The sequence below is a fragment of the Pogoniulus pusillus genome, chromosome 32 (genome assembly GCF_015220805.1).
Source record: "Pogoniulus pusillus isolate bPogPus1 chromosome 32, bPogPus1.pri, whole genome shotgun sequence".
Taxonomy (NCBI): Eukaryota; Metazoa; Chordata; class Aves; order Piciformes; family Lybiidae; genus Pogoniulus; species Pogoniulus pusillus.
Genome location: NC_087295.1, coordinates 413,092 through 435,211, shown reverse-complemented (window position 1 = coordinate 435,211; position 22,120 = coordinate 413,092). Strand labels below are relative to the sequence as shown.

General features: G+C 52.8%; 1 protein-coding gene and 1 long non-coding RNA gene across 10 annotated transcripts in view; one reads left to right on the top strand and one right to left on the bottom strand.

The window, feature by feature from the left end:
* Positions 1 to 22,120, bottom strand: part of TMEM108 (transmembrane protein 108) — a 121,618-nt gene that overhangs the window by 1,366 nt on the left and 98,132 nt on the right. For 6 of the 8 annotated variants that reach the window (XM_064169861.1, XM_064169862.1, XM_064169856.1 and 3 more), the window contains one exon: positions 4,609 to 5,721. In XM_064169861.1, the coding sequence (XP_064025931.1) occupies positions 4,609 to 5,721 (1,113 nt within the window). Of the gene's footprint in view, positions 1 to 4,608; positions 5,728 to 5,817; positions 6,077 to 10,345; positions 10,724 to 22,120 lie in introns of those variants that run through there. The other 2 variants (XM_064169863.1, XM_064169864.1) reach the window with 2 other exon arrangements.
* The window catches only part of LOC135189462 (uncharacterized), a 44,496-nt gene that overhangs the window by 18,353 nt on the left and 4,023 nt on the right, over positions 1 to 22,120 (top strand). Inside the window, exon 3 of one of the 2 annotated variants that reach the window (XR_010308098.1) lies at positions 16,604 to 17,418. The exons of the other annotated variant lie outside the window; for it this stretch is intronic. This is a non-coding gene — a long non-coding RNA (uncharacterized LOC135189462). Of the gene's footprint in view, positions 1 to 16,603; positions 17,419 to 22,120 lie in introns of those variants that run through there. 2 annotated transcript variants of the gene reach the window in all.

Below are 22,120 nucleotides of genomic sequence, written 5' to 3'. Positions count from 1 at the left end.
GTTTTGTGTTTGGGAGAGGGCTGGTGACCTTCACTCATACAATTCACTGAGTCAGATCTAGCTCTCCTAACAACCCCCACACAATCCATTCAGAACCTGGGCCAAGCAGATGAGGCTTTGGGCTTGGCAGGATGTGCAGTTTGGTTTTACTTACTTTTGATGTGAACTTTGGAGCTTCAAGCTGTGCCTGCCTAATGAAAAGCTTTGGTGTTCTAACTGCTGGCACTTTAGTAGCCTTAGGAGGATTTTACAGACCCTCTAGGCCAGAGGGCACTCATGGGGATTGCAGAGTGTGCCTCTGCACAGAACTTCTCTGCTTCCAGTGTGTTCAGTCATGAGCACACTGGCAAACAGGCACTGAGAGACACCTGTCCTAGGCTCCAGTACCACATGGGCGAATGCAAGTGGTTGTGTGTCTTCAGCACCAAAGACCTGGGGCTTAGGAGCTGGAAAGCTGCTGGCATTAAGTCGAGAGACACATCTGCTTCCTCCAGTGGGGAGTGGCCCTGCCATGTGCAGGTACAGTCACTCTAAAGCAGTAATGCTCCCTCTCCCTCTGACTTTGGTGCACTTGAGCAGATGGGTTCTTGAGCTGCCCCAGACAGAATGGGTTTGAGCAGAAGGCTGTCTGCCTGAGCTGCCTCAACTGGTTGGAGAGGGATAGAGAAGAGAGCAGGGCTAGACTGGGGCTATTCCCTCATCTCAGCTACCCTTTAGGGGCATATTTTAGTGAAGTTAATGTCCCATCACAGGAGTGCTGCCTTCTAGAACAATTCCAGGGGCTTTTACCTTGTTAACTGTAATCTGCATTGCATGCAGTCACAGAATGGTTTGAGCTGAAAGGGACCTTAAAGATCATCCAGTTCCAGTGCCCCTGCTGTGGGCAGTGTCAAAGACCTTACACAAACCCAAGGAGCTGACATGCTCTTCCCTTGTCCATTGATGCTGGAGTTTCATCACAGAAAGCTGCCAGGTTGGCCAAGCAGCATTTGCCCTTGTGAAACCCTGTTGGTTACCACTGATCACTTCTTCTTTGTTTTCCATGTGCCTTAGCAAGGCCTGCAGCAGGATCTGCTCCAGGCACAGAAGTCAGGCTGACTGGCCTTCCTTTTTTTTCCCTTGTTGAAGACGGGTTAGGGTTCCCCTTTTCCAGTCAGCAGGGACTTCACCAGACTGCCAGGACATTTCAAATATGAGGGACAGTGGCTTGGAATTTCCCCTGCCAGTTCCCTCAAGACCTGTAAGTGGATCTCCTTGGGCCCCGTAGACTTGTGCACAATCAGGTTCTTTAGATGGTCTTGAACTTGCTCTTCCCTTGTAGTGGGCAGATATTCCCTTTCCCACTCCCTACCACTGTCTCCTGGAGCTTGAGTGGTACAGCTGGAGCCCTTGCTGGGGAAGACTGAAACAAATCAGTCATTGAGCACCTCAGCCTTCTCCTTGGCCCTGATGACCATCTTTCAGAGAGGTCCCACATCTTCTCAAGCCTTCTTTTTGTCCCTGACATACCTGAAGAAATCCTTTTTATTCCCTTTTATGTCCCTAGATAGAGTTCTGAGTGTGGTTTTGCTTTCCTAACCTGTGAGCTTCAGCAGCTTACAGGAGAGTACCCAGCTTCATGGGAGGGCGTGGACAGAGCAGACAGCCAACCCTTGCCCACATCACTGGTTCCAATACTTCAGCTCCACTGGGGGCCATGGTTGCCTCGTTGTCTAAATGCCTCCAGCCTCATCTGCCCTTTCCTTAGGCTGCTTTTGCCTTTTTTATTAAAGGCTTCCACTATGTTATCTGAAATCCCCCATGCAGGCCAGCTCCAGACTCTTGTCGGCCTGCAAGAAGAGCCAGGTGCCATTATGCTGCATTTCTTGGCTCTTCCATCAGCCACGTAGCTCTTCTCTAATTTTCCAGTCTTTTTCTTTCAAACACAGCCCACCAGGATTAGGAACCACGTGAAATACTGGCCTCATACATGCGGTGTCACGGGATCAGAGCACCCTGCTGTTTCCTGGTAGTCTTTTGTCTTTTCTTTCAACTCGTCTGTATATTTTGCCACCCTTACATAGCTGCACATCCCCACCCCCACTCTCCAGCTCCCACGTAAGGCATGATATCAGCAGAGATAGCAACAGACCTGAAAGCTCCAAGCACTTAACAGTTGTCAGGAAAGAGACTAGAAGATGTTAATTTACTTCTGCTTATGGCCACAGATCACAACATAAAATAAGTTTCTACATAACCCTTTCCCCAGTGACTAAACCTGTGAGGTTTCTGTGGTTCTGTATTGTCCCCATTTACTGTGGCCACAGCTGCTCAAATCTGGAGACAGGAGACTCCTCCCCAGCTCAGCCTCAGCTCACCTCTGGGGCTTAGACTTAAAGTTTGGGATCTCTCTCATTTCTGACTGGGAAGCAAAGGTTTTTAGGTTTTCTGGTGGGAAAAGTGGGTGAGATAATTTTGGAAAGCATCCCAGTGCACAAAACGTGAGCTAAGTGGGGTTAGGTCCAAGGCAGTTCTTCATATCTTTGAGTTTTGCTGACACCTGCATTCAGGGGCTCAGCCTTCTTCCTGCATTCTCCTGTGTCAGCAGAACTTAGTGAATGAATTCACTTCTCTGCATCTGATTTGCAAGTCCTTGTTCTTCCACATTTTATTGTGTCACTGTAATTGCAGAGGCATAAGCACTGGGAGCCCAAGGACCAGGACTGTGGCTCTGAAACCCGTTCGTATCATGCCTTGCTCTGCATTGCAGAGATGGGCACCCGCGCACCAGCCCTGTGCGGCAACCTGCCGGGCTGCCTGAAGGGCACCGCAGAAACAGCTGCAAGCTTTGGCAGCAGAAGGTGCTGGTGGCAGCGTTCTGGATGCCTGGGCACCCAGGTGCTTCCCTGGGCATGCAGTGCCACAGATGCCTGTATTTTTGCAGCCCTCAAAGGTGTTAACAGCATCATCTCCAGTATTTATAGCACAGAAGGGGTACCAAAAGGCAGAACCATTTCCCTGGGCTCAGGGAGCAGCTGCGGCTCATGGAGGCTTAATCAAAACTTGGCTTTTCTGGCTTGCCTTACAGAGAACTGCAGTGGGACTCAGGCACTTCTGCAGCCTTAAAGAAATATATATTGGAAGGCTGGGGAAGCTAAACTCCATCTCTTACTTCAGCAGCTGACTTCCTGGGGCCCAGTGCTGCAAGCTAGTGCTATAGCCACTGAGCTGGGCCACCAGCATGGCTGGCAGGACCTGCCAGTGCTCAGTGGGGCTCAGATAGCAGGGCACGGCAATGCTGAGCAAGCACTCGGGGAGTTTCCTGCTTCGAGCTGCAAGTGAGGAGCCATGGCAGGGTCCCTGGTCTGTGAGGAGAAGCACAGCATCCCAGGTACTCCTTGGAGCAGGGCTGAGCAGCCAAGGGCTCCGGTGCTCACTCTCCAGTGGGTCACTTGCCCTGCAGTGGAAGTTAAATCACCCAAAGGGTCTCATTTAACAGCTGCTGGTCAGTTAAGGTTCTGACAGCAGGCGGCACATGTCACAGAGGGACTGAAGTGTCCTCCTAAGGCAGCTGCCAGACCTCAGAGTTGAGTTTGCATGGCACAGACCTGCCACTTCCAGCATCCCAGTGCAGCCGCAGGGCAGTGTTTGCACACCAGAAGCCACAGGCAAATGCCTGCATGAGGCCTCTGTCCTCAGCTGCAGGGCGCCTGTGCCCAGGAGGTGGCGTCAGTCCCCTGCACACCCCACACTGCCCACACCAGCCACTGCACACCGCAGCAGCACACACTGGACACCCCACAGCTCACCCCATACACACCTTACACCTGTTCCCGAGGGTGAGGCAATAGAGTGCCCCTCCAGTGTGCAGCAGAGAGAGGACCCACGACCCGTAGACATGCAGCTCGATAAGGTGCTGTAGGTTCCTGGAGTTTACCTTTGTCCTACAGAAATACCCTGTGCCGCTACCAGAGTGTGGCTCAAACAGCCTAGCCTCTGGATGAAAGCAATTCCCTGAGTGCTTTAGCCAAGGAATTCTCATTTAAATGCCTGACAGTCATTTAAACTCAGCACAGGTCTGAGGATCCCTGGATTTCAGAAAAGTCTCACTGAAGTCTCCTCAGAAATGTGGCCCTGAAAGCAGGACTTCAGTATCTGATTCATGCACTCAGCTGGATTAGAACTGCCACAGATCAGTTTGTGAATCACATTTGCCTTCTGAAGAAAATGCAGCTCACAAAGGCAAGAACCAGAGCAGGCAGGCAGTGAACAGGACTGTTGGGGCACAGGTAGGGGGAAGCAAATTTTAAACACCACAGTTTAATGAATATGCTTTAGAAGTCCTGCCAACAAGCTGTCATTATTAATGACAGTAATAAACAGCTGATATGTGGCATGCTGCAGGCAGGCACACACCAGCTCAGGCACCGGTGAGGCCTTTGTGCAGGATTACTTTGGGTGGTTTGTACTGGGACACTTTCTCTCCCCATCATTGTGCTATCTACGTAGTGAGTGCTTCTCCGTCTCAGGCTGCCCTGCCTCTCTTAGCTCCCCAGCTGGTTGCAGAATTGTGGGCCAAAAGCTGAATTTGAAGGAAAGAGAAACCAAAATAAAAAGCAATTAACTTACAACAGGAGGATATAGGTACGCTGATAGCCAGAATGATCCAGGCAATGTCCATCTTGCTGAGACAGATGGTTGCTCTGTGCTGTGGTTTGTCCCCCTCAGTGACATGAGAGATGTTTCCTTGCACTCCAGGTTTCCAGGTCCCAGCAGGAACCAGTCTGTTTAGGAAGTTCCCAGTGGCAGTGGATCCAGCTGTGGAAATGGAGCTGGACAACCTCGTGGCAGGTACTGCCGAGAGAGCGCTGCCCAGCAAGGTGGTGTTAGTTACCGTGCCATGCTGCGTTGTAGAGGGTCCCTTGGGGTCTCCCACTGCTGGGGAGGAGATGCTGACGTCAAAACTGGTCTGAACCGAGTGACCTGCTGCTGCTGTGGCAGAGCCAGGACCAGCAAACAGAGGGACATTGGTACTGAGATTCAAGGTCACCCAAGAGTTGTTTTTGCTCAGCATATCCCAGACACCGTAGTGGGTGGGTTTAAAAGGCACCGACACTGCTTCAGCATCAGATGATGGTCCAGCAGTTGTGGTGGCAAAATCTGCCTCCTGCACTGCCACCTGGGCCCCATGCCCTTGCTCGGCTTCCCCAAGGCTCCCCAAGGTGCTGCGGCGCGGGGCAGGGTCTGGGTGTGCAGTTCTTGCCAGCGCCCTGCCGCTCGCATCGCTGCGCGCCGCACTCGGAGGCCGGGCCGGGTGCTCCGTGAAAGGGCTCCTCAGGCTGGGGAAGGGAGAGTGCAGGCTTGTCTTTAGGTAAGGCTCCGAGGGTGCCGTGAAGTTGCCTTTGAACACCTGGAATATTTTCCCCTTGGGGCGAGTCTGTGCCGAGTACAGGGCGCTCTGGTTGTGCGAGTGGTAGGTGCCCTCCTGGCCCAGGTGAGGGCCGCTCGCCTGCTTCTGCCCGGCGGAAGGAGCTGTCTCTGCCAGGCTGAGGGCATGGGCAATGGTGTAAGAGGACGTGGGAAGCGGCTCTGACGCGTGGCGGCCTTTGTGGCGAGGCGTCGTTCCCATGGCTGTGACAGTGGCGGCGTCCGTCGGGAAGCCCTGAGAGGAGGAGACGATGGGAGGCAGTACCTGAACAGAGAACACCAGCTCTGCCCTCAGTGCCAGGACCAGCAGAACACCTGGGGGGGACAAACACACGCAGCGTGAGACGGCAGCCAGCCTGCGCGGCCAGTGCTGCCCTGGCCCGCACGGCTGCCAGCAAGGAATGTCTGCCGTGCTCTGCAGGAGGACGAGAGAGTTGGCACCCAACCGAGTCAGCTTCTCGGGGAAAGTAGGGAGAGAAAGGAAAATCTGCGGGGGCTGCAGAGCTCCGGAGGCCATGGGAATGGTGAGGTGGGAATGGGAAGGTTGCAGAAAACTCGGGGAATCTGTGGCAAAGGGAGAGAGCAGCCTGGCTCAGCCACGGGCAGCAGACTTCCCTCTAGAAGCTACAAAGCATCCTGCTCCTAGGGGCAGAAACAAAAGATCATTTTGCTTTGGCCTCCAGATGAATGTCTACATCATGATGGGAACCTCAGACCGCGCATCCTCCTGGATGCAATATCTTTAGGCTGGCTGCCTCTAGTCTTGGTTGCCATTAAGCAATCTGGTTTTGTGAGACAGCAGCTGCTGAGCCCTTGTCAAAAATGAGGTCAAGAAGGGCCATCTGATGAGAGGGCTTCCTGGGTTATCTGTACTGTCCTTTTCCTGAGCAGCTCCTCAAACCCAGCCACTTACATTAGAGCAGAGCCATGGGGAATCTGCTGAGAGTGCAGCCAGTGCAGCCAGGTGGGCTCTGACTCCATCTAACATGACAGCCTCTACACACCTCTGCTGTGCTTACCTGTGCTGGGGAGCTGGGCTGTGTCAGATCTGCCTCCTACCACAGCCTGAGGTGCACATGATGTAATGAGGTGCCAGATGCCTACCACTGGGAACATCAACTCTTCCACTGAATCCTAGTTCAGATAATGGACATGGGCACCTGCAGTAGCATAAGCCTCCCCAGGATGCAGAGCTAACATGCCGTGAGTTGGCATGACCTGCAGCGACCACACCAATCACCATCACCATTTCCATGTGCTGCAGCTGCCAAGGGCACTGTGGGTCTCTGCCCACTAGGAAGCACATGGAAGCATACCCTTTGTACAGCCCACTGAGCAGCATCAGATGGCACTGTTAGCACTGTGCTAGTGTGAATTTCAGCCAGCACTGTCAAAGTGGAAAATGTTTCCACAGCCTTAACAAATCAGGGAGATGAGCTGGCCCAAGCTGCAGAACTTCCAACAAAGACTCTGGAGTACCCTCCTGCCCCCTTCTCCAGCCTCCTCAGGTTTGCCAGCTTTCACTGCAATGCCATTCAGCTCTACCCTACTTGGAAATCTCTGCTATGGGCATGGGCAGAAAAGGAAGACAGGGACTTGAGAAAATGAGAGAAGATCTCCATTTAGGTGTCCACCAGGCTCTAAAGCTTTGGGCAGACTGAAGTGCAAATGCCAAGACATGTGTTTATTCTGGATCCTGCTCTTCATTCACACCCATGTGCAAGCTGTGCAGTGCACGCAGCAAACACTGACCCAAGAAGCAGGACCTGTTCCTCTCACCCAGCTCAATGCTCTGCTTTGATCACTGCCATTTCTGAATCAGAACAGAGCAGAGCTCCACAACCAGCAAAATTCACCTCCTTGCCCCAGCAGCTGCCCCTCACTGCCTGATGCTAACACTGGCTCGTGTGCTCTTATACTGCTGCAATAGGCATCTCTGCCAAATAATCTGACCTCTAGGATGCTCTTTCCCCATTCCTAGCCCTGCAGACAGGAGCTTAGCAGAACATGCAGGCAAAGAAAAGGCCACATCCTGGTCCCTGAGATGTCAGCAGGAAAGCAGATTGTGCTGTTCCTGTGGAGCATAACTCTTGGAAGTGAAAGGCAGGAGTTAGCTTCACTCTTTTGGCAGCACTTATCCTGAGGTCAAGGTCACAGCAGATATTCTGGTGTCCATATGGCTAATATTTCATGCCAAGACAAGTTGCTGCCACAGAACAAATGCAAAGAGGAAGGGATGACAGTCTATTTGGGATAATGTTTTGGGAAACTTTAGGCCTGCAGCTCTGAGCACACAAGACAGAGGCGCCCTGGCAGATCTTAGACCCGAGATCGTAGGGGTTACCATGCGCCCTAAGCTCCTTGGGTGTTCTTCCTGTTAGTGCTTTCTCACACTTTGCACACAGGAAAACATCTCTGTTGGGTTCATGTTTTCTTGAGTGTTAAGAAAGCTGCCAGCTTCTCTGCATATTGCGCCCTGGGGTAGGAACCCTGCTCTCTGGCTTAATGCTGCCTGCCTCAATCTCCGCTTCCCGAGGTAGGATCAGTTGGCAGCTTGCTGCGGTGCAGGTGGTTGCCTCCTGAGGCCTTCCACTGCTAGCAGGTCAGCACAGCAGGCACGGGCAGCCACATGCACCTGGCTCCTGCTTGTAGCTGGCCACTGTAGTCAAAGGAAACAACACAGCAGAGCTTATTTCTCTGACAATAAACAACTACTTCCCAGACATGTGGCTGCTCTGGCTGTGGCACTCAGGCTTTGCTCATCTGCTAGGCTGTATGTCAAATTCCCACTTTTGCAGTCCAACTTTATGACTGCATTAAAAGCACTGAAACCTAATGAGAATGCTGATCAACCTGACAGCTCTGTGGTGTGAGCTGTGCCATCCTCTGGTCTTGCACAGCGCACCAAGGAGTACTAAATAGAGAACGCGTTAACTCAAGGCTGAAGCAAAGCAGAGTGACAGTAGTGTATATGCAGGGTGCTGATGTGCATTCAGCCATAACAACTCCTTCCTGACAACACAGTGCAATGGTTCCCATCTCCACAGGATCTCCCTGCACTGCTTCTTCCCCTTGGACACTCACAGGAGTTGTCCAGAAGTGGTGTGTACAGTGAAGGAGTTCTTCACAGCACTGTTTTCAGAAGGCTGCAGCTGACATCCTGGTGAGTCTCAGAAAAGTTGGCAGTTGGGGTGATTTTGCCTTCCCGGGCTATGAAACCCTCAGGGTCCTACAATTTGGGAACTTCCTTGTGACACTTTGATTTGCACGCAGGAGGGAGAACTGCCTCCCTCTATCCCAGAAAAACTGACTTGGGTCCCAGCAGCTGGCATTCTCTGGCTGTTTTATCTCAGGACCCTGAAGGCCCCTGCCAGGAGGCAGTGTGTTGGCACAGGACCCCATTAAGAGGTTCTATGTAGGAGTTACTGGTGGCTGGTGCTGCATGTGACACTCGGTGGGCACTTGGAGAGCAGCCCTTCCACATGCATAGCAGAGCAGGCAGGCGACTGGCGGGGCAGCTCCTGAGATCGGCCTCCCTGGGCAGCCCCTTTAGACAACACAAACTTATGTAAGCCCTGCTCCAAAGCCTCTGGAAAGGTTCCCAATGAGTCTCATGGGCTTTGGACCGAGTCCCAGTGACCAAAGACAGTGGAAACTTTTGAGCTGCACATTCCCATCTTTGACAGCAAAGGAACATGCTGAGATCAGTCTGGTGCCTGACCCCTTCTGGCTTCTGCCGCCTCGGACCTTGTAGCAAGACAAACAGAGCCACCAGGGGCAGTTCCTGGCAAGCATTTTTGCTTTAAGGAAGAGCTTTTGGTGCTAGCTGGACTCATTATTTCAGACTGCCGTGGGCAAGGGAAGCAAAGGGAGCTGTCCTAGAAAGGACAGCTTCGTATCTACAGACCCACGCACAGGCAGTGCATGGGATGCTGAAGCCTCTCTCTGCTTCTCAGTCCTGACTTAGCAAGAGAAAGAAGGTTGTGTAAAGCTTGTTCAGAGCAATAGTAAGGTTACTGCAAAGAAAGCTTTCTTCACAACACCATTAACTGCTTGTGTCTCACAGCCAGCCAAAAACATTCCAGGGAGCCAAAGGGATCTTTAAAGATGGAAATTGTGCAGGAGGTCTCTATTATTACTTCTCTTACAGTCATTTTTGTGATGGCAATTTCTTTGTCAAAGCAATATGATTTACACTCGGTAAAGCAGCCTCAGCACAAAGAGTTAAGCAAATTTCATCTCCATTACTGATGGCAGAACTGAGGGAAGCCAAAGTAGGTTACTCTGCACAGAACATTTCTCCTCACTGCCTGTCGATCAGTGGCTGCCACGGCAGAGCTCCCCGACACTTTTAAGCTATTGCCTGTTTCCTGTGTAAGCATCAGACAGGGTGCTCAGCCCCGGCCTGGGCACAGGAGGCGCTTGGTGAAGCGCGGGGAAGGCGAGGCACGGCTCAGAGCTCCCTTGGCACCAGCGGGAGCTCCGGACATCACATGCACACACGCTGCTCGCTGGCACTCCCTGTGCAGCTGCAGCCACGGGAGCCATGGCTTCCACATGCTACGGTGTCCTGCTCCCTGAACCACAGCAAAACATTGCCTCTGGGACGAACTTCCTCCACAGATTGCCAGAGTGACCTGTAAAGCACAATTCCTTTCTGGCCTCCCGCGGGGGTACACAAAGGGTGGTACACGCAGACAGTGCCAGGTAGTCACAGAGCAGGCAGCTCCCGATTCACCCTCACCCCGCACTAGAGACCCAGAGGCGCTGCGGGCAGTCGCTTTAGAAACGCTCCCGAGCCCCTGCCGAACCCGGCAGACATCGGAGCTGTGCTGCCTTGCAGAGAGGCCGCCTGGCGATCTAGGACAATGGTAATTACTGAGAGCAGGGCAGGAGAAACAGTCTGGCTCTAGCTGCCTCTTCGAGAGAAATCACTTACCTGAAAATATCATTTGGACTTGTCAGCAGACATCCTCACCTGCTCCCATCACACAGACTCGGAAGCTTCTTCCCTGGGCAGAGGAAGGACAGCTACATCTCCCCCGGGAAGGCAGGCGCAGGCAGGAGTTGCCGTTGCTGGCAGTGGTCTGGAGGGAGGCGAGCGGCAGCGCAGGCAGGCGTTGTCCCGCGGGGCTGTGCGGCGCCAGGGCTCACCTCTTTACGGAGCACCTTTGCCATCGCAGGCAGCGGTACTGCCTGAGCCACTGCCCTCCTGCCGGCGCACCTAAGCGCCGCTTGCCATTCCAGCTCGGTGCCCCATCGAGTTCCGCTGCCGTCTGCGTGACACGGGTCTGCAGACGCCGGAGGAGCGCCGGCAGTTGCGGCACGCCGGGAACAAAACAGCGCCACGCAGCCCAGCTGCACGCCCTTGCCAGGCTGCTCAGCCCCCGCGCCCGCCCTCCGCGCAGCAGGCAGCCTCCGCCGGGCGGATGGCGCTACCCATCTGCCTCCTGCACCCCCACCAGACTTCCCGCTTCATTCACTTATCTCCAGTGATATGAATGTTCCTGTCAGAGAGAAACCCAGGGAATGAAATAGTGACCTTCCCTCATGCTCCTTCCCTGGCACCGAAAGGCGTCTTCTGCGTGCTGTTCCTTCACTCTCCAGTGGTGAACGAGCAATTCCTACTTTGTAACTGCAAAGAACTGCACAGATCCTGTGATTCCTAAAGCTGTAACCCTGCCTCACTTCTTCCATTTCTTCTCTTTCCTCTTCCTGGCTTTCTCTCTGGCACAGTTGGGTGTCTGAAAGAACACACTGCCTGGAGAGCACAAAGAGGGGCCCTCTGCAGCCAACTACCAGCCCCTCAAAAGGCACAGGGAAGCAGGGAGAGTGGCAGGTTGGGGTCTTCCTGAGAGCATAGTAGGAACCTCTCAAGACTCAGGGGGCAATCCTAGTACTCAGTCTCTGGTTCAGAGTCCCTGTGGTATCCAGAGGACCTGCACTAGCCCAAGCAGTTTGTTACGTGGGCTACTTGCCCAAGTGTTTCCTAATAGCTTGCTAGCCAGTTCCTGCTTTCTTGTGGCAGCAGAGGAGAGGATTCTCTGCTTTCAGGCCTTGGATACAAGCATCTTGCAGCCAGACTTTGATGCTGTAGAGCCAAATCCAAAAGAAATGATGCTGTGATGGTAGGTTTGAGGTTCAGCAGCACTAGCAGGCCTCTGGCTGTGACCCCAGTGCTGACTGCCAGGGACCGAAGTCTCCTGCCAGGAGGCCAGGCAGGTGCATGTGTTACACCACAAGTGGATTTTACCTGCAGTTACAGGAACTGTGTTTCACAGCCATGGCCACAAGATGGAAAGAAGACAAATCATCTTAATAGATCTGCTTTGCACTTCTGCTCCTTCTCTCCCTGCCATTTGCAGTTCACATCTCACCCTTTCTTTCGTCAGCCTGAAGGTTTTTCTAACTAAAGACATTAGTGCATTACAAACCAACTTGGTCCTTGCAGACAGCAGCTTGCTTAGCAGTTTCTAGAACTCAGGGCTGATGAAGGGCTTGCTGCTGGAACAGTAACTGAGCGTGAAGCTGCAGCTGGTGTAAGAAGAGAAGCTTGCCACCTCCTGTCACCTCTGCAGGAGGGTTTGCCACAGCTATAAGCAGTAACTCACTACGGATTGCTTCCCTGTGTGCTGTCATGGATGGAAGCACCTGGCTCAGAACTGCACAGCCCATGCCTGCAGCTCCAGAGGAAGACTCTTCATGAGGACAGAGGCTCTGTGCACTCCCTTGCCCCAGAGCACACGGAATAAACCAAAAGAATCTTGAAAGCTCCTGCATGTCCCTTGGGCTGACAGCTCCCCCCCAGCCAGAGCTTGTCCAGCCCCAGCTTTGCAGTGCACATCCCTTCCTCTCCAGCCTTCCCTTGGCAGCAGTTTCTGTTGGCAGGATGCTGTTGCCAGGGGAGACAGAATGGATGTACAGCTGGCTTCTCTTTCACCTGCACTTACTGCTGCTGATCCTCTTTATGCTACTGCAGAACCTTTGGCTTCTGAGAGGCCTACCATCAATATCACCAGACCTTCTGAAGAGGTTTGACAATGACACAGATAGCTGTGGCCTCTGATAGAAAGCTGAAAATAGGATTTTGTCCACAAGAAGATGGAGCTGATGTCACAGGTGCTGACTCAAGCATGGGTACCCATTTCACAAGCAGGAATAAGAAGGGGGAAAGGAAAATTCAAAGCCACCTTAAAATGGTTTCTGACAGCTCCTGGAAACATCAAATGACTTCAGACATGTAAAAGGTCCACACTCGATGTAAAGTGGCCCTGGTAGGCAGTTCACACTGTTCCCAGAGAGGCTTCTCTCTTGCCACTAGCCCAAGATGTCACTCAGGATGAGCTTTAACAACGTGTCCAGCTTTCAGCTGATGAAAACTAGCCGAGGCCAGTCCCACTTCCCATCTCAGCCTCTGTTTCGATGGCTTCATCACAGAGCAAACTGGGGATGTGTGATACAATGAAAAGGTCAAAGGAAAGGCATGCTGGAACAGGAGAGAAGCAGTGTCTGTGCTGTGCTGTCCCCCAGGAGAGGAAATCTCACCGCTGCAGACGTTCTGAACCAGCTGCCACTGAACACCAGACACGGCTTAGAGAGCAACACTTTGGTGGCATGGAGTGACTAGAGCAGGGCCTGGCAGCCTTTCCATGGCAATCTATTAGGAAGTACTTTTCTTTCCCAGTCACAGGGTAATGGGCAAGCACTGATTCAGCTGAAGCTGCTGCCCCTCAAAGAACTGGCACACTGCTGATCAGCTCTGCCTGAGCTCTGCAAGGTAGGACACCTGGTTCCTGCTGAACTGGAAAGCAGCAGGTAGGGTGAAGAAGCAAAAGCCAAGAAACCCTCAGCTCCCAGACTGCTGCACTCCTGCAATTGGAAACAACCAAGTCAGAGGATTCTGGTTTCAGAACCTTGTCTTGTCCAAAGCTATTTTCTTCAGGACTAAGCCCCCAGCTTTAAGTGATGCAGACACATTCACCTGTCAATCAGGGATGCTTCTTCTGTGCTCAGGATACTCTTTCATTACAGCACCATCATTTTTAGCTTCCCTTTTCCAGGAGAACAGTGATGGCCACAGGTTTGCTACCCCTCTGCCTTTCTCAGTGGCATATTGTAACACAGCCTGGCAGCTGGTGAGAGACAGGGCAGAGCACCCTGCTTATGGATGACTGTGCTCCAACAGGACAAGCCCTTCCATTCCCTGCTTGCAAGAGCTGTGATGAACTTCTCCAGCTGCAGATACAGAAATGTTGATGCTGCAGCCAGAAGGGATCTCACAGCTATGCATAAGCTGAGGAGCTTCCACAAAGCCTGAGGGTGTTTCATCTGTTCACTGGCAGTAATTTGTGTGATTTATTGCTTATCCCCCTTCAAACACATTATTATTGCAAGTGCCAGGTTATCCTTGTGCTTGATCTCCAGCAAGAGCCTTTAAGAGGGCTGGTGGTGTGAGCAAGCTAACACACAATTAGAGAGCAACTGACCTGCAGAAGAGCTTCACCTGGACCTCGTGAGCAGTGCCCAGCTGCAGGAAAAGGGCACTGCCTCAGAGTGAGTGCAGAGCTCAGGCAGCCAGGCACTGCCTCGGTTTTTTGTCTGGGTGAGTGAGACTCAAACCAGGTCAGGCTCAAGGCAGTCGATGTTTCCAGTATGAGGGACTGGTTGCTGGTTTAAGGGTACAAAGGGTGAGATTTGAGTGGCAATAATTCCCAAGGTGGGCTTGGGCTATGCAAGGCAGTGAGATTCACATCCAGATCTTCTCTTGTGAGCATAGCCTGAGGATGCAAAGTAAACCGGCCAGAAAGGCTGTAATGTGCTGCTCTTCTCATCTGCTGCATTACAGAGGCCTAGCAGAGCCTCTGGAGAGGATGTCAGGTTGCTAAGAGAAGGGGGTGAGCTGTCACTCTGCATTTCTCTTCACCCTTCCTACAAAGTAGCAAACAGCTTTCTTTTGGCTTCTGGAATACAAGTTTGCTTTGCCTCTTAGCTGTCTAGAGCTGAGTCTGCCTTCAGCTACAGCTCGTCTCAGGACAGCCTGGATGTCCATCACAGCCCAGCTGCACTGAGACACACAGGTCTGCTGACAGCCCTGGGCGTCACCAAAGCCTCTCCCCAGGCTGCAGAGAATGGAGGTGCCTCCCTGAAACAAAAAGTGTTGCATTGGGACATACAGAGATAAAAGGGAAGGACCAAATTCCCTTCTTGAAAGGATGAGCTGCCTACTGCAGAGACAAAGAAAGGGAGGGTTGCTCTGGTAGGCGGATTGCAAGACTGCACAGCTACTGAGATACAGTTTTTTTGCCATCCTTTGATGTGGGTCTGGAAGGAAGCATGGTCCAGCCTGGTGCTGGACACACGTTCTGCGTTCTTATGAGCGAGGTCACGGCAGTAGCTGGAGATAGTTTGTGCTAATGGGAGCAGGACTTTGCTGCCTCTATTTCACCCAGTGCTATTGCTCCTGAGTTAGATTCAGGAGGTGGAGATAAGCCACACGCAGAGAACAGAAGAGTGAGAGGACAGGGTGGCACTTATCAGCCAGAGATCAGCAGTGCAAGTGGAAATACAGGCAGAGTCAGGAAGAGGACCTTGCTTCATAAAAAGATGCTCCATCAACTCTGCAGTTCAATTGCCTCCCCAGTAGCTCTTCAGCACAGATTTAGCTACCCAAGACTGTGAACGTTTCCCCTTGTGCATGTTTGCATTTCAAGAAGCATCCCTCCCTTCAGGGCATCACTCTGAACATCTGGCCTTGTCTGCACAGAAGCACACTGCAGACCTGGCACAGCTTCACACCCCACGGTTCAGGGTTCACTGTGGGCTCAGGCTGTTAGTTGCACCCTGCCTTAAAGGTGACGTCTGCCACTGTCCCATCTCCTTCTTTACACCCTCAACACAGAGTCACTGCTTGCACTAACAGTTATGAGAGCAGGTGGGGCCCCTGGCACAGCATTGCTAGCACAGCATTTGCAGGAGAGGTATTTCATTTGTCTCTCCCCTTTCGGGTTAAATCTGTCTCTGAGTTCAGAGGAGAATCTTCTTCACCCATTCCTGAACCATCATCACCTCCACACTCAGTTTTGTTTTGGGAGCAAACTGGGCTGACAACCCTGGCACATTCTGATTATGCACAGAACACCCCCTGTGAGAGATTAACTGTACCAGCTTTGCCATGATGCCCTGTCAGCACACAGCCCTTCAGGGACCGCCTCCTGACGTGAAAGTTAGCTCAGCCTTGATGTTCACTCAGCCTTGACTTCAGTTTCCTTAACACCAGTTATGTTGCTGGTGATATGATGTGGGCACCTTATCTCTCTCCTTCCTGCAGCAGCCACACTGCAAGCCTTGTTTTATTTCAGAGAAGCCACTACACAGCTCCCACAGCATGATGCTTAGGCCTCAGCTGCTGAGGGGGGCTGGAGCCAGCCCGCACACCAGAGCAGGGCTACTCTCCTGCTTCTCTCCTGCACCATCTCCCCTGCAGGCACACCGCTGTTGTGCAGTGCTGCCCAGCCACCCTGGATGGCTACTGAGACATAGCTGCCAAGGGCTCTGACACCTCTGCCCTCACCCCAAACCTGCAGCCCGGGTGGCCCATGCTGAGAACACACCTCGGGAGCACTGCACGGAGGTGCTCGTGCTGGTGCTTTGCTCTAGCCTCGCGACCTGGCTGTGCTGCTCATGCAGGCCATGGTTTTTCTGTAGCAGAAGGCAGGTTTTGGTAGCTTCAGTGACTGCACCTGGCTTCAAGCATTGCCCTTGCCTGGATCCCTAGGAGGGCTTCAGAGTTCCCCAGCACTGGCAGCAAAGTTCCAGCACAGCTGTGGGCTGTGTCCCCAGGAGCGCTGCACTGCAGAGGGAATCAGGGGGGCACTGGGAAGGGTGAACTCATTCTGCAATAAATGATAAGAGGTTGTCACTGCTTACACTGCTCCAAGCCAGCCTTGCCTTGCTCTAGACTTCATTTATTAGTATACAAAGCATAACCTTGAAACTAGGGCACAGCAGAACTAATGCCAGGCAAAGCTCTTTCTGTTCAAGCACATGGGCTATCTACAGCTAACCATCACTCTGGGCTCTCTGCAGGCAGGTCTGGAGGGTCTCATGTTCCCATGAAATGCCACCATAATAATGACATAAATGTCTTGTCACACTTTGCCTTATTGCATTTTCCCTTTCCTCCCTGACTCTCTTTAAGCATTCTCAGCTGTCACTGCACCCACAGTCAAGTGGAACACTGGAAAGCAATTCTGTCTGGAGGCAGAGCACCAAGGATGGCACAGCAGTGCCAAAGCTGCAGCAGAACATTGGCTTGTACATTAACCACCACTGCTTAGGGCATGGATGAGCAGCAGCCTCAGCACCCAGAGGAAGGAACACCCAGAAATGTTATATGGAGGGTATAATTTTAAGACCAAATACTGAGTTTCAGCCCCATGGACTGGATGGAAATAAGTAACAGAAGGCTTCCTGAGGAACCTATTCCTCCATCATCCTCCAGCTGATCCAATGGAGCTCGACTGAAATATTTGGTGGCAAGAGAAGGACACAGCCAGCAGCTTCTGCATCTGCCCTCACACATGGACAGGAGGGCAGTCAAAGCCAGGAGGGCACAAGGGCAGAGCACACCAAGCTCACTCAGGTTTCTGTTCCATTTCTGTTCTGCTAAAGGGTAGGAGCCCCAGCTGACCAGCCTGCTACTGAGCCAAAGCTGGGGTGGAAATGAAAGAGATGGAACATTGCCCTGCACCTACAGAGGGGAGCAAATAGGAAGGGAGGGGGAAATGCTTGCTGCATAGCAGTGGCTGTAAAGCAGTAAGTATTAGCAGGAGTTTTGCATGTTCACAGTAGCCTTCCACATACCCAGCCCCTAAGTCTCTGTGTGCTGAGCCAGTGGCTTGCTGTAGCATGCAGCAAATGCTGAGCGATGCATTACCTCTCCTGTAATGGATTGATTATTTCAACCATACTTGCCTTGATGTGATGAAATAAATGACTGCAATTTTGCTAATACATGGGGTTTCTGCTCTCCCCTCCTTCCAAATGGGGCAGAAAGGTGTCCTTTAAAGCCACGGGAGAACACAATTTGTGTGATGGCAAATGATTATAATGTAGCATGCCATAAACTCTAAGTGCTGTCTGGTTTGAAAGGAAGCTGATGGGAGGTATGAAGAAGGTATTTTACACACGATAGAGGTAATAAATCCAGAGTTTGCTGGAAGACTTACATTAACTGGAAATAAATCCACTGCAAATACTGTTGAAGCATAGCTACATTAAGAAAGGACTCTGCTACTGAGCTGGAAGTGCTTCTGGTTCAGCTGGTGGTACTGCAGCTCTGCCAGTCAAATGCTGACCAGATCAGCCTGTTTTCTGTCACGGGCTGAGGATGAGAAGTGTGTGGCAGGAGCAGCGTTGCTGTGTTCTGCATGGTAATACAGGATCCAACAGCAAGGCATGGCTGGCTCATGCTGGCCATTCCATGAAGAAGACAATGAGTGAGGTGAGGGCATCACAGCCCTCTTCTTGCCCTGTGCACTCTTCAAGAGGCAAAGCTGTGACTGAGACACTGGAAAAACTGGAGCACGTTTCCCTGAGCCTAAGCCCAGAAGCACCATGTGGCACCTGAGAGCCCTTGGCCCAGGGAGCTCAGAGCAACACCACCAGATCTGCCACTCCTGCAGAGCGGTCCCTGCCTGCCTGTAGGAAACACAAGGGAGAAGGCCCTTGGCAACACCTGCACAAAGAGGTTATGGTGGGAAAGAAAGCACCAGACAGCAGGACAGAAGACATCATTCAGGGCTGGGAACACTCACAGATTCTTAGGGTAACATGGCTTACCCCACACTACAAAAGATTGAGGCCTGTTTGAGGCAAGGTGCAAAGATTGGCGAGAACCCACCAGTGGAAGGGCTCTCACCAGGCTCAAGTGGCTTCAGACAAACCCCTCAGTTAGGCTCCCATTCTGCAGAAGCACCCGAGCCCTGCTCTGCCCCACAGAGCAGCCATGGTCCCACACTGCTCTAGGCTTTGGCAAGAAGGTGAAATCACGCTGGGAACCTTCCGCGGTGTGAGGACAGTTCTGCCCTTCAGCTGGGCTGGATGCTAAGCCAGCTGTTCAGTGCTGCTTGCAGCCAGCAGCTGCTCTGGCTGCGCTGTGCCCTGCCCTGGAGAAGAGGCACACAGAATCACAGAGTTAACCAGCTTGGGAAGGACCTTCGAGATCATCGAGTCCAGCCTCTCGGTATTCTGCACTTCCTTCTCTGCTGGCTGGAGGTGGAAGGCCCTGCAGCCCCGAGGCTGCTTGATCCTTGTTAGTTTGTTCATTTTGCAGCACTCCTGTCGCTTGTTGAGCTCAGAGCTCAGAGCTTTCTCAGGCTCAGCAGACTGGGTCCCTCCGTGGCCCTAGTGGCTCCTGATGTGTTCCACCACTAGCACTGTTTGCCACCACAGGCTGGTTCCCTGATGCATGCCGACTGCTCTCTCTCCCTTCTGCCACTCTGCTTCAGTTACATTTACCCTCAGAGAAAAACGTGGCAGCATCGTGAGTGGGAGTGGAAAGTTCTGTCATAGGGAGAGAGCAGAGTGCAAGGTGACCGTCACGCTAAGCACCTCACTGCCCTTTGGGTGCCTGGCACACATCCACTGGCCTGACAGCAGCACGGTGCTCTGGGCACGTGCTGCCAGCTGCCAGATTCTACTCAAATGTCAAGCGGGGCCCTGGGTGCTGTGGGGCTCTCAGGGCTGCTCAGCAAAGTGCCTGGCCTGGGCTGTGTTCCCTCAGCAACATGTGCAGCACACCGGGCAGGGGCAGCTGCCCACAGTGCCATGCTTGGGGCAGCCTGGTCACCGTTCTCCGCAGCAAACACAGGAGGCACCAGAGCAAGCTATGCAAGGGGGCCCTGGCCTCAGCTTGCTAGCAGAGAGCCTCATGTCTGGTGGTTTCCTCAGGGCCTTCCGCAGCACTGCAGGTGTTTCAAAGCCCTGGGGGCTTTGGCCTGGGGAACTCAAGGAGCTGGCACCCACTGGGGCACAGGCAGCCTTGGCTCTCAGCAGGGACTTGCACACTGGCCAAGTTCTCATTCCTGTCTGCAGTCTACTGACACTTGACCGCCTGTGGTGGGCAGAGGCACAGACTGAACCCCCTCTTCCAGCACCGTCATCCTCCTGCCAGTCACCCTCCCTTACTCGTGTTGTCACCTGTGAGGCCATTGGGCACTGTCCAACTCCAGACACGATGTGGCAAATCCTGGCTTCCTTAGGCGTGGCAGCAGAGCAGTCAAGACCACAGCCTCAGCCTCTCAGTAAATGAAGGTTTATTTCCTCTCCACTCTATCTTTTGCCTTCTCCCTAATCCATCAGCCAAGTTACCAAGCCGAATTTCCATGGCAACAGACTGGGAGGTCAGAGGGAAAGCATTAGGCTGGATCAAGCATCTGAAGTAGAACAGGGAATGAGAAAGAACAGAATTGCATAAAAATTGGACGGGGAGAATAATAAAAAAGCAAGAGGTGAGATCATCTGCTCCTGGTCCTAGCAGTTCTGGCCAGCTGGCAGCAGTGAGAACCCCTTTCACACACAGGAACTCAGCTTGCCTCTTTGCTTCCACTGAGGCCAGTGGCAGCTCCAGCAGGAGCCAGGTATAGTCATCATGGAATATCAGGGGAATTCCCAGCCATCAGGTAAACTTTCCAGTATCTACCCCCTCTTGCTGCCTGAAAGCTCCATCACATTGCCACGGGCCTCCAGTGGAAGAACATCACTGCCATCAGAGGTGGTGGGACATGGAGATTTGGAAGGTTTTGTGTAAGCAGAGAAGGTGCCAAAGCATTTTGCCTTTTGCCATCTTAGAGGTGTGCTGACCATGGTCTAAGGCAGCTTTAATCAGCAACCACAGCCCTTAACCAGGCACCTAACCGGTGACGAGGGGTGGGGCAGCTGCCAGTGGCCTCAGCATCCCCATCCTGTGCCCCATGGGAGCAGTGGAGTCGGCAAGGTGAAGCCCAGGGATTGGCAGCACAGCTTCAGAGAACTCAAATTAAGGGCACTGCTCAAGTCCCTCACCCATGAAAGCTGCCAAGTCACTAAGTCACAGGCTTGCTGTCTCCAGCCAGAGCCCCTAGCAGTGCCCCCTCCCCTCCATCCAGCACGAGCAGCACATGCTGCACAGCAGAGAAGACAAAGAGGCTCTGGGGCCTCTGTGCCCCCACAGGGGCATTTTCTCCCTTACTCAGGAAAAAAGCAGAGAAGGCAGGAGGCACAGGATGCCAAAACCATGCTGGTGGTGACTGAGGGGGAGGCAGGCAGGTAGAGAGACAATCCTCCAGTGCCTAACTGGAATTTGTAATGTCAGGGGCCTTTGTGAGTTCACTTGCTGCCTTCTGCTGCTGCTGGATCTCAGAGCACCTTGGAGTCCACCTGGATAGCAAAGAAATGCAGACAGGCAGTGGGGCAAGGACTAGGGCAGGGACTGGTGGGGGGATTAGGAACCAGAGAGGCAGTGCAGGGGTGGTATTGCAGGTAGAGCAGACCTGAGGCTGAAAAGGTGAGGTGCCTGGCAGCAGGAGGCTCAGCTTCAATGCACCTGCTGCTTCCTGCTTCATTGTCTCCAACAGCCATTTTATGGCTGCCCAAACTCTCCTTGGAGAAACAGTCCTCTGACAGTGGGTGTCAGAAGAGCTATGACACAGCTTTGCACCAGGTGCTCTGGAGCAGTCCCTGCTGTGAGACAGGTCTCTGGCCCACACCTCCAGAGCAAATCCTGGCTCCCAGGGTGCCTTCAGTGCACTCAACTAGATAAAAGCATAGAGGAGACACAGCTGAGGACACAATGCTCTGCAGCCCTCGCACCTGGCAGGACGTCTGTGTCTGCATGATGGGACAGAGCAGGGCTGCTGAAGTGCTCCAGCCCCTTCCTGGTATGAGGCTGTCAGTGGCTCTGGGAGAGGAACATACACAAAGAAGCACAGGAAGAGAGAGCAGGTCTGCAAAAACACCACACCAAAGAGCTAATCCTGCCTGAAGACCAAACCAACAGGGCCTTTATGACTGTTACTCCTATTACCTTTTCCCAGCAGAATACTCTTTGTCAGGAAGAGCCCTGGAGGGATGAAGAGAGCATCCCAGCTCTCCATCACTCTAACTCCACACAAGTTCCTCTCTGGGCCAGCACTGGCTGGCAGGGACTGGCTGTTTGGAGGCTTCATTGCCAGTGGCTCAGTGGCAGGTGGAGCTGTTGTGGCTGCCCAGTGCTGTGCAGGCAGTGCCGTGCCCGTGTCTGCACAGGGATGGACTCCCCCCCCTACAATCGGTGTTGGCACACTCACAACTCTTACACTGCCCTGCAGTGTAATTAGCACTATCAGCCTACTAATGAAAAATGCTCTGCTGGCTGGAATGGAAAGGCAGCACAGCTGAGGCTTGTGTGGCTGGAGCTGCACTCGGAGCTCAGGCTCCTCTCCCTTTGCCCCTTGCTCTCCTGAGAGTCAGCTTTGCTGTATCCTCCTTCCCTCCCTTATGGGCACTGAAATATTCTTACTTCTGGTCTCCTTTGTTTGCTCCTATTGGTTTCACACATTTCCTTCACGTGCTGATGGGCTCTTACTGTATGATGGTTCACATATTTGCAGCCATCTACAAAGTAGCTCCCAGAAGTTATTCAGAAGGTGATTGAAGAAAGACACAACCCTGGCAGTTCCCACCCAGCTTTCCAACC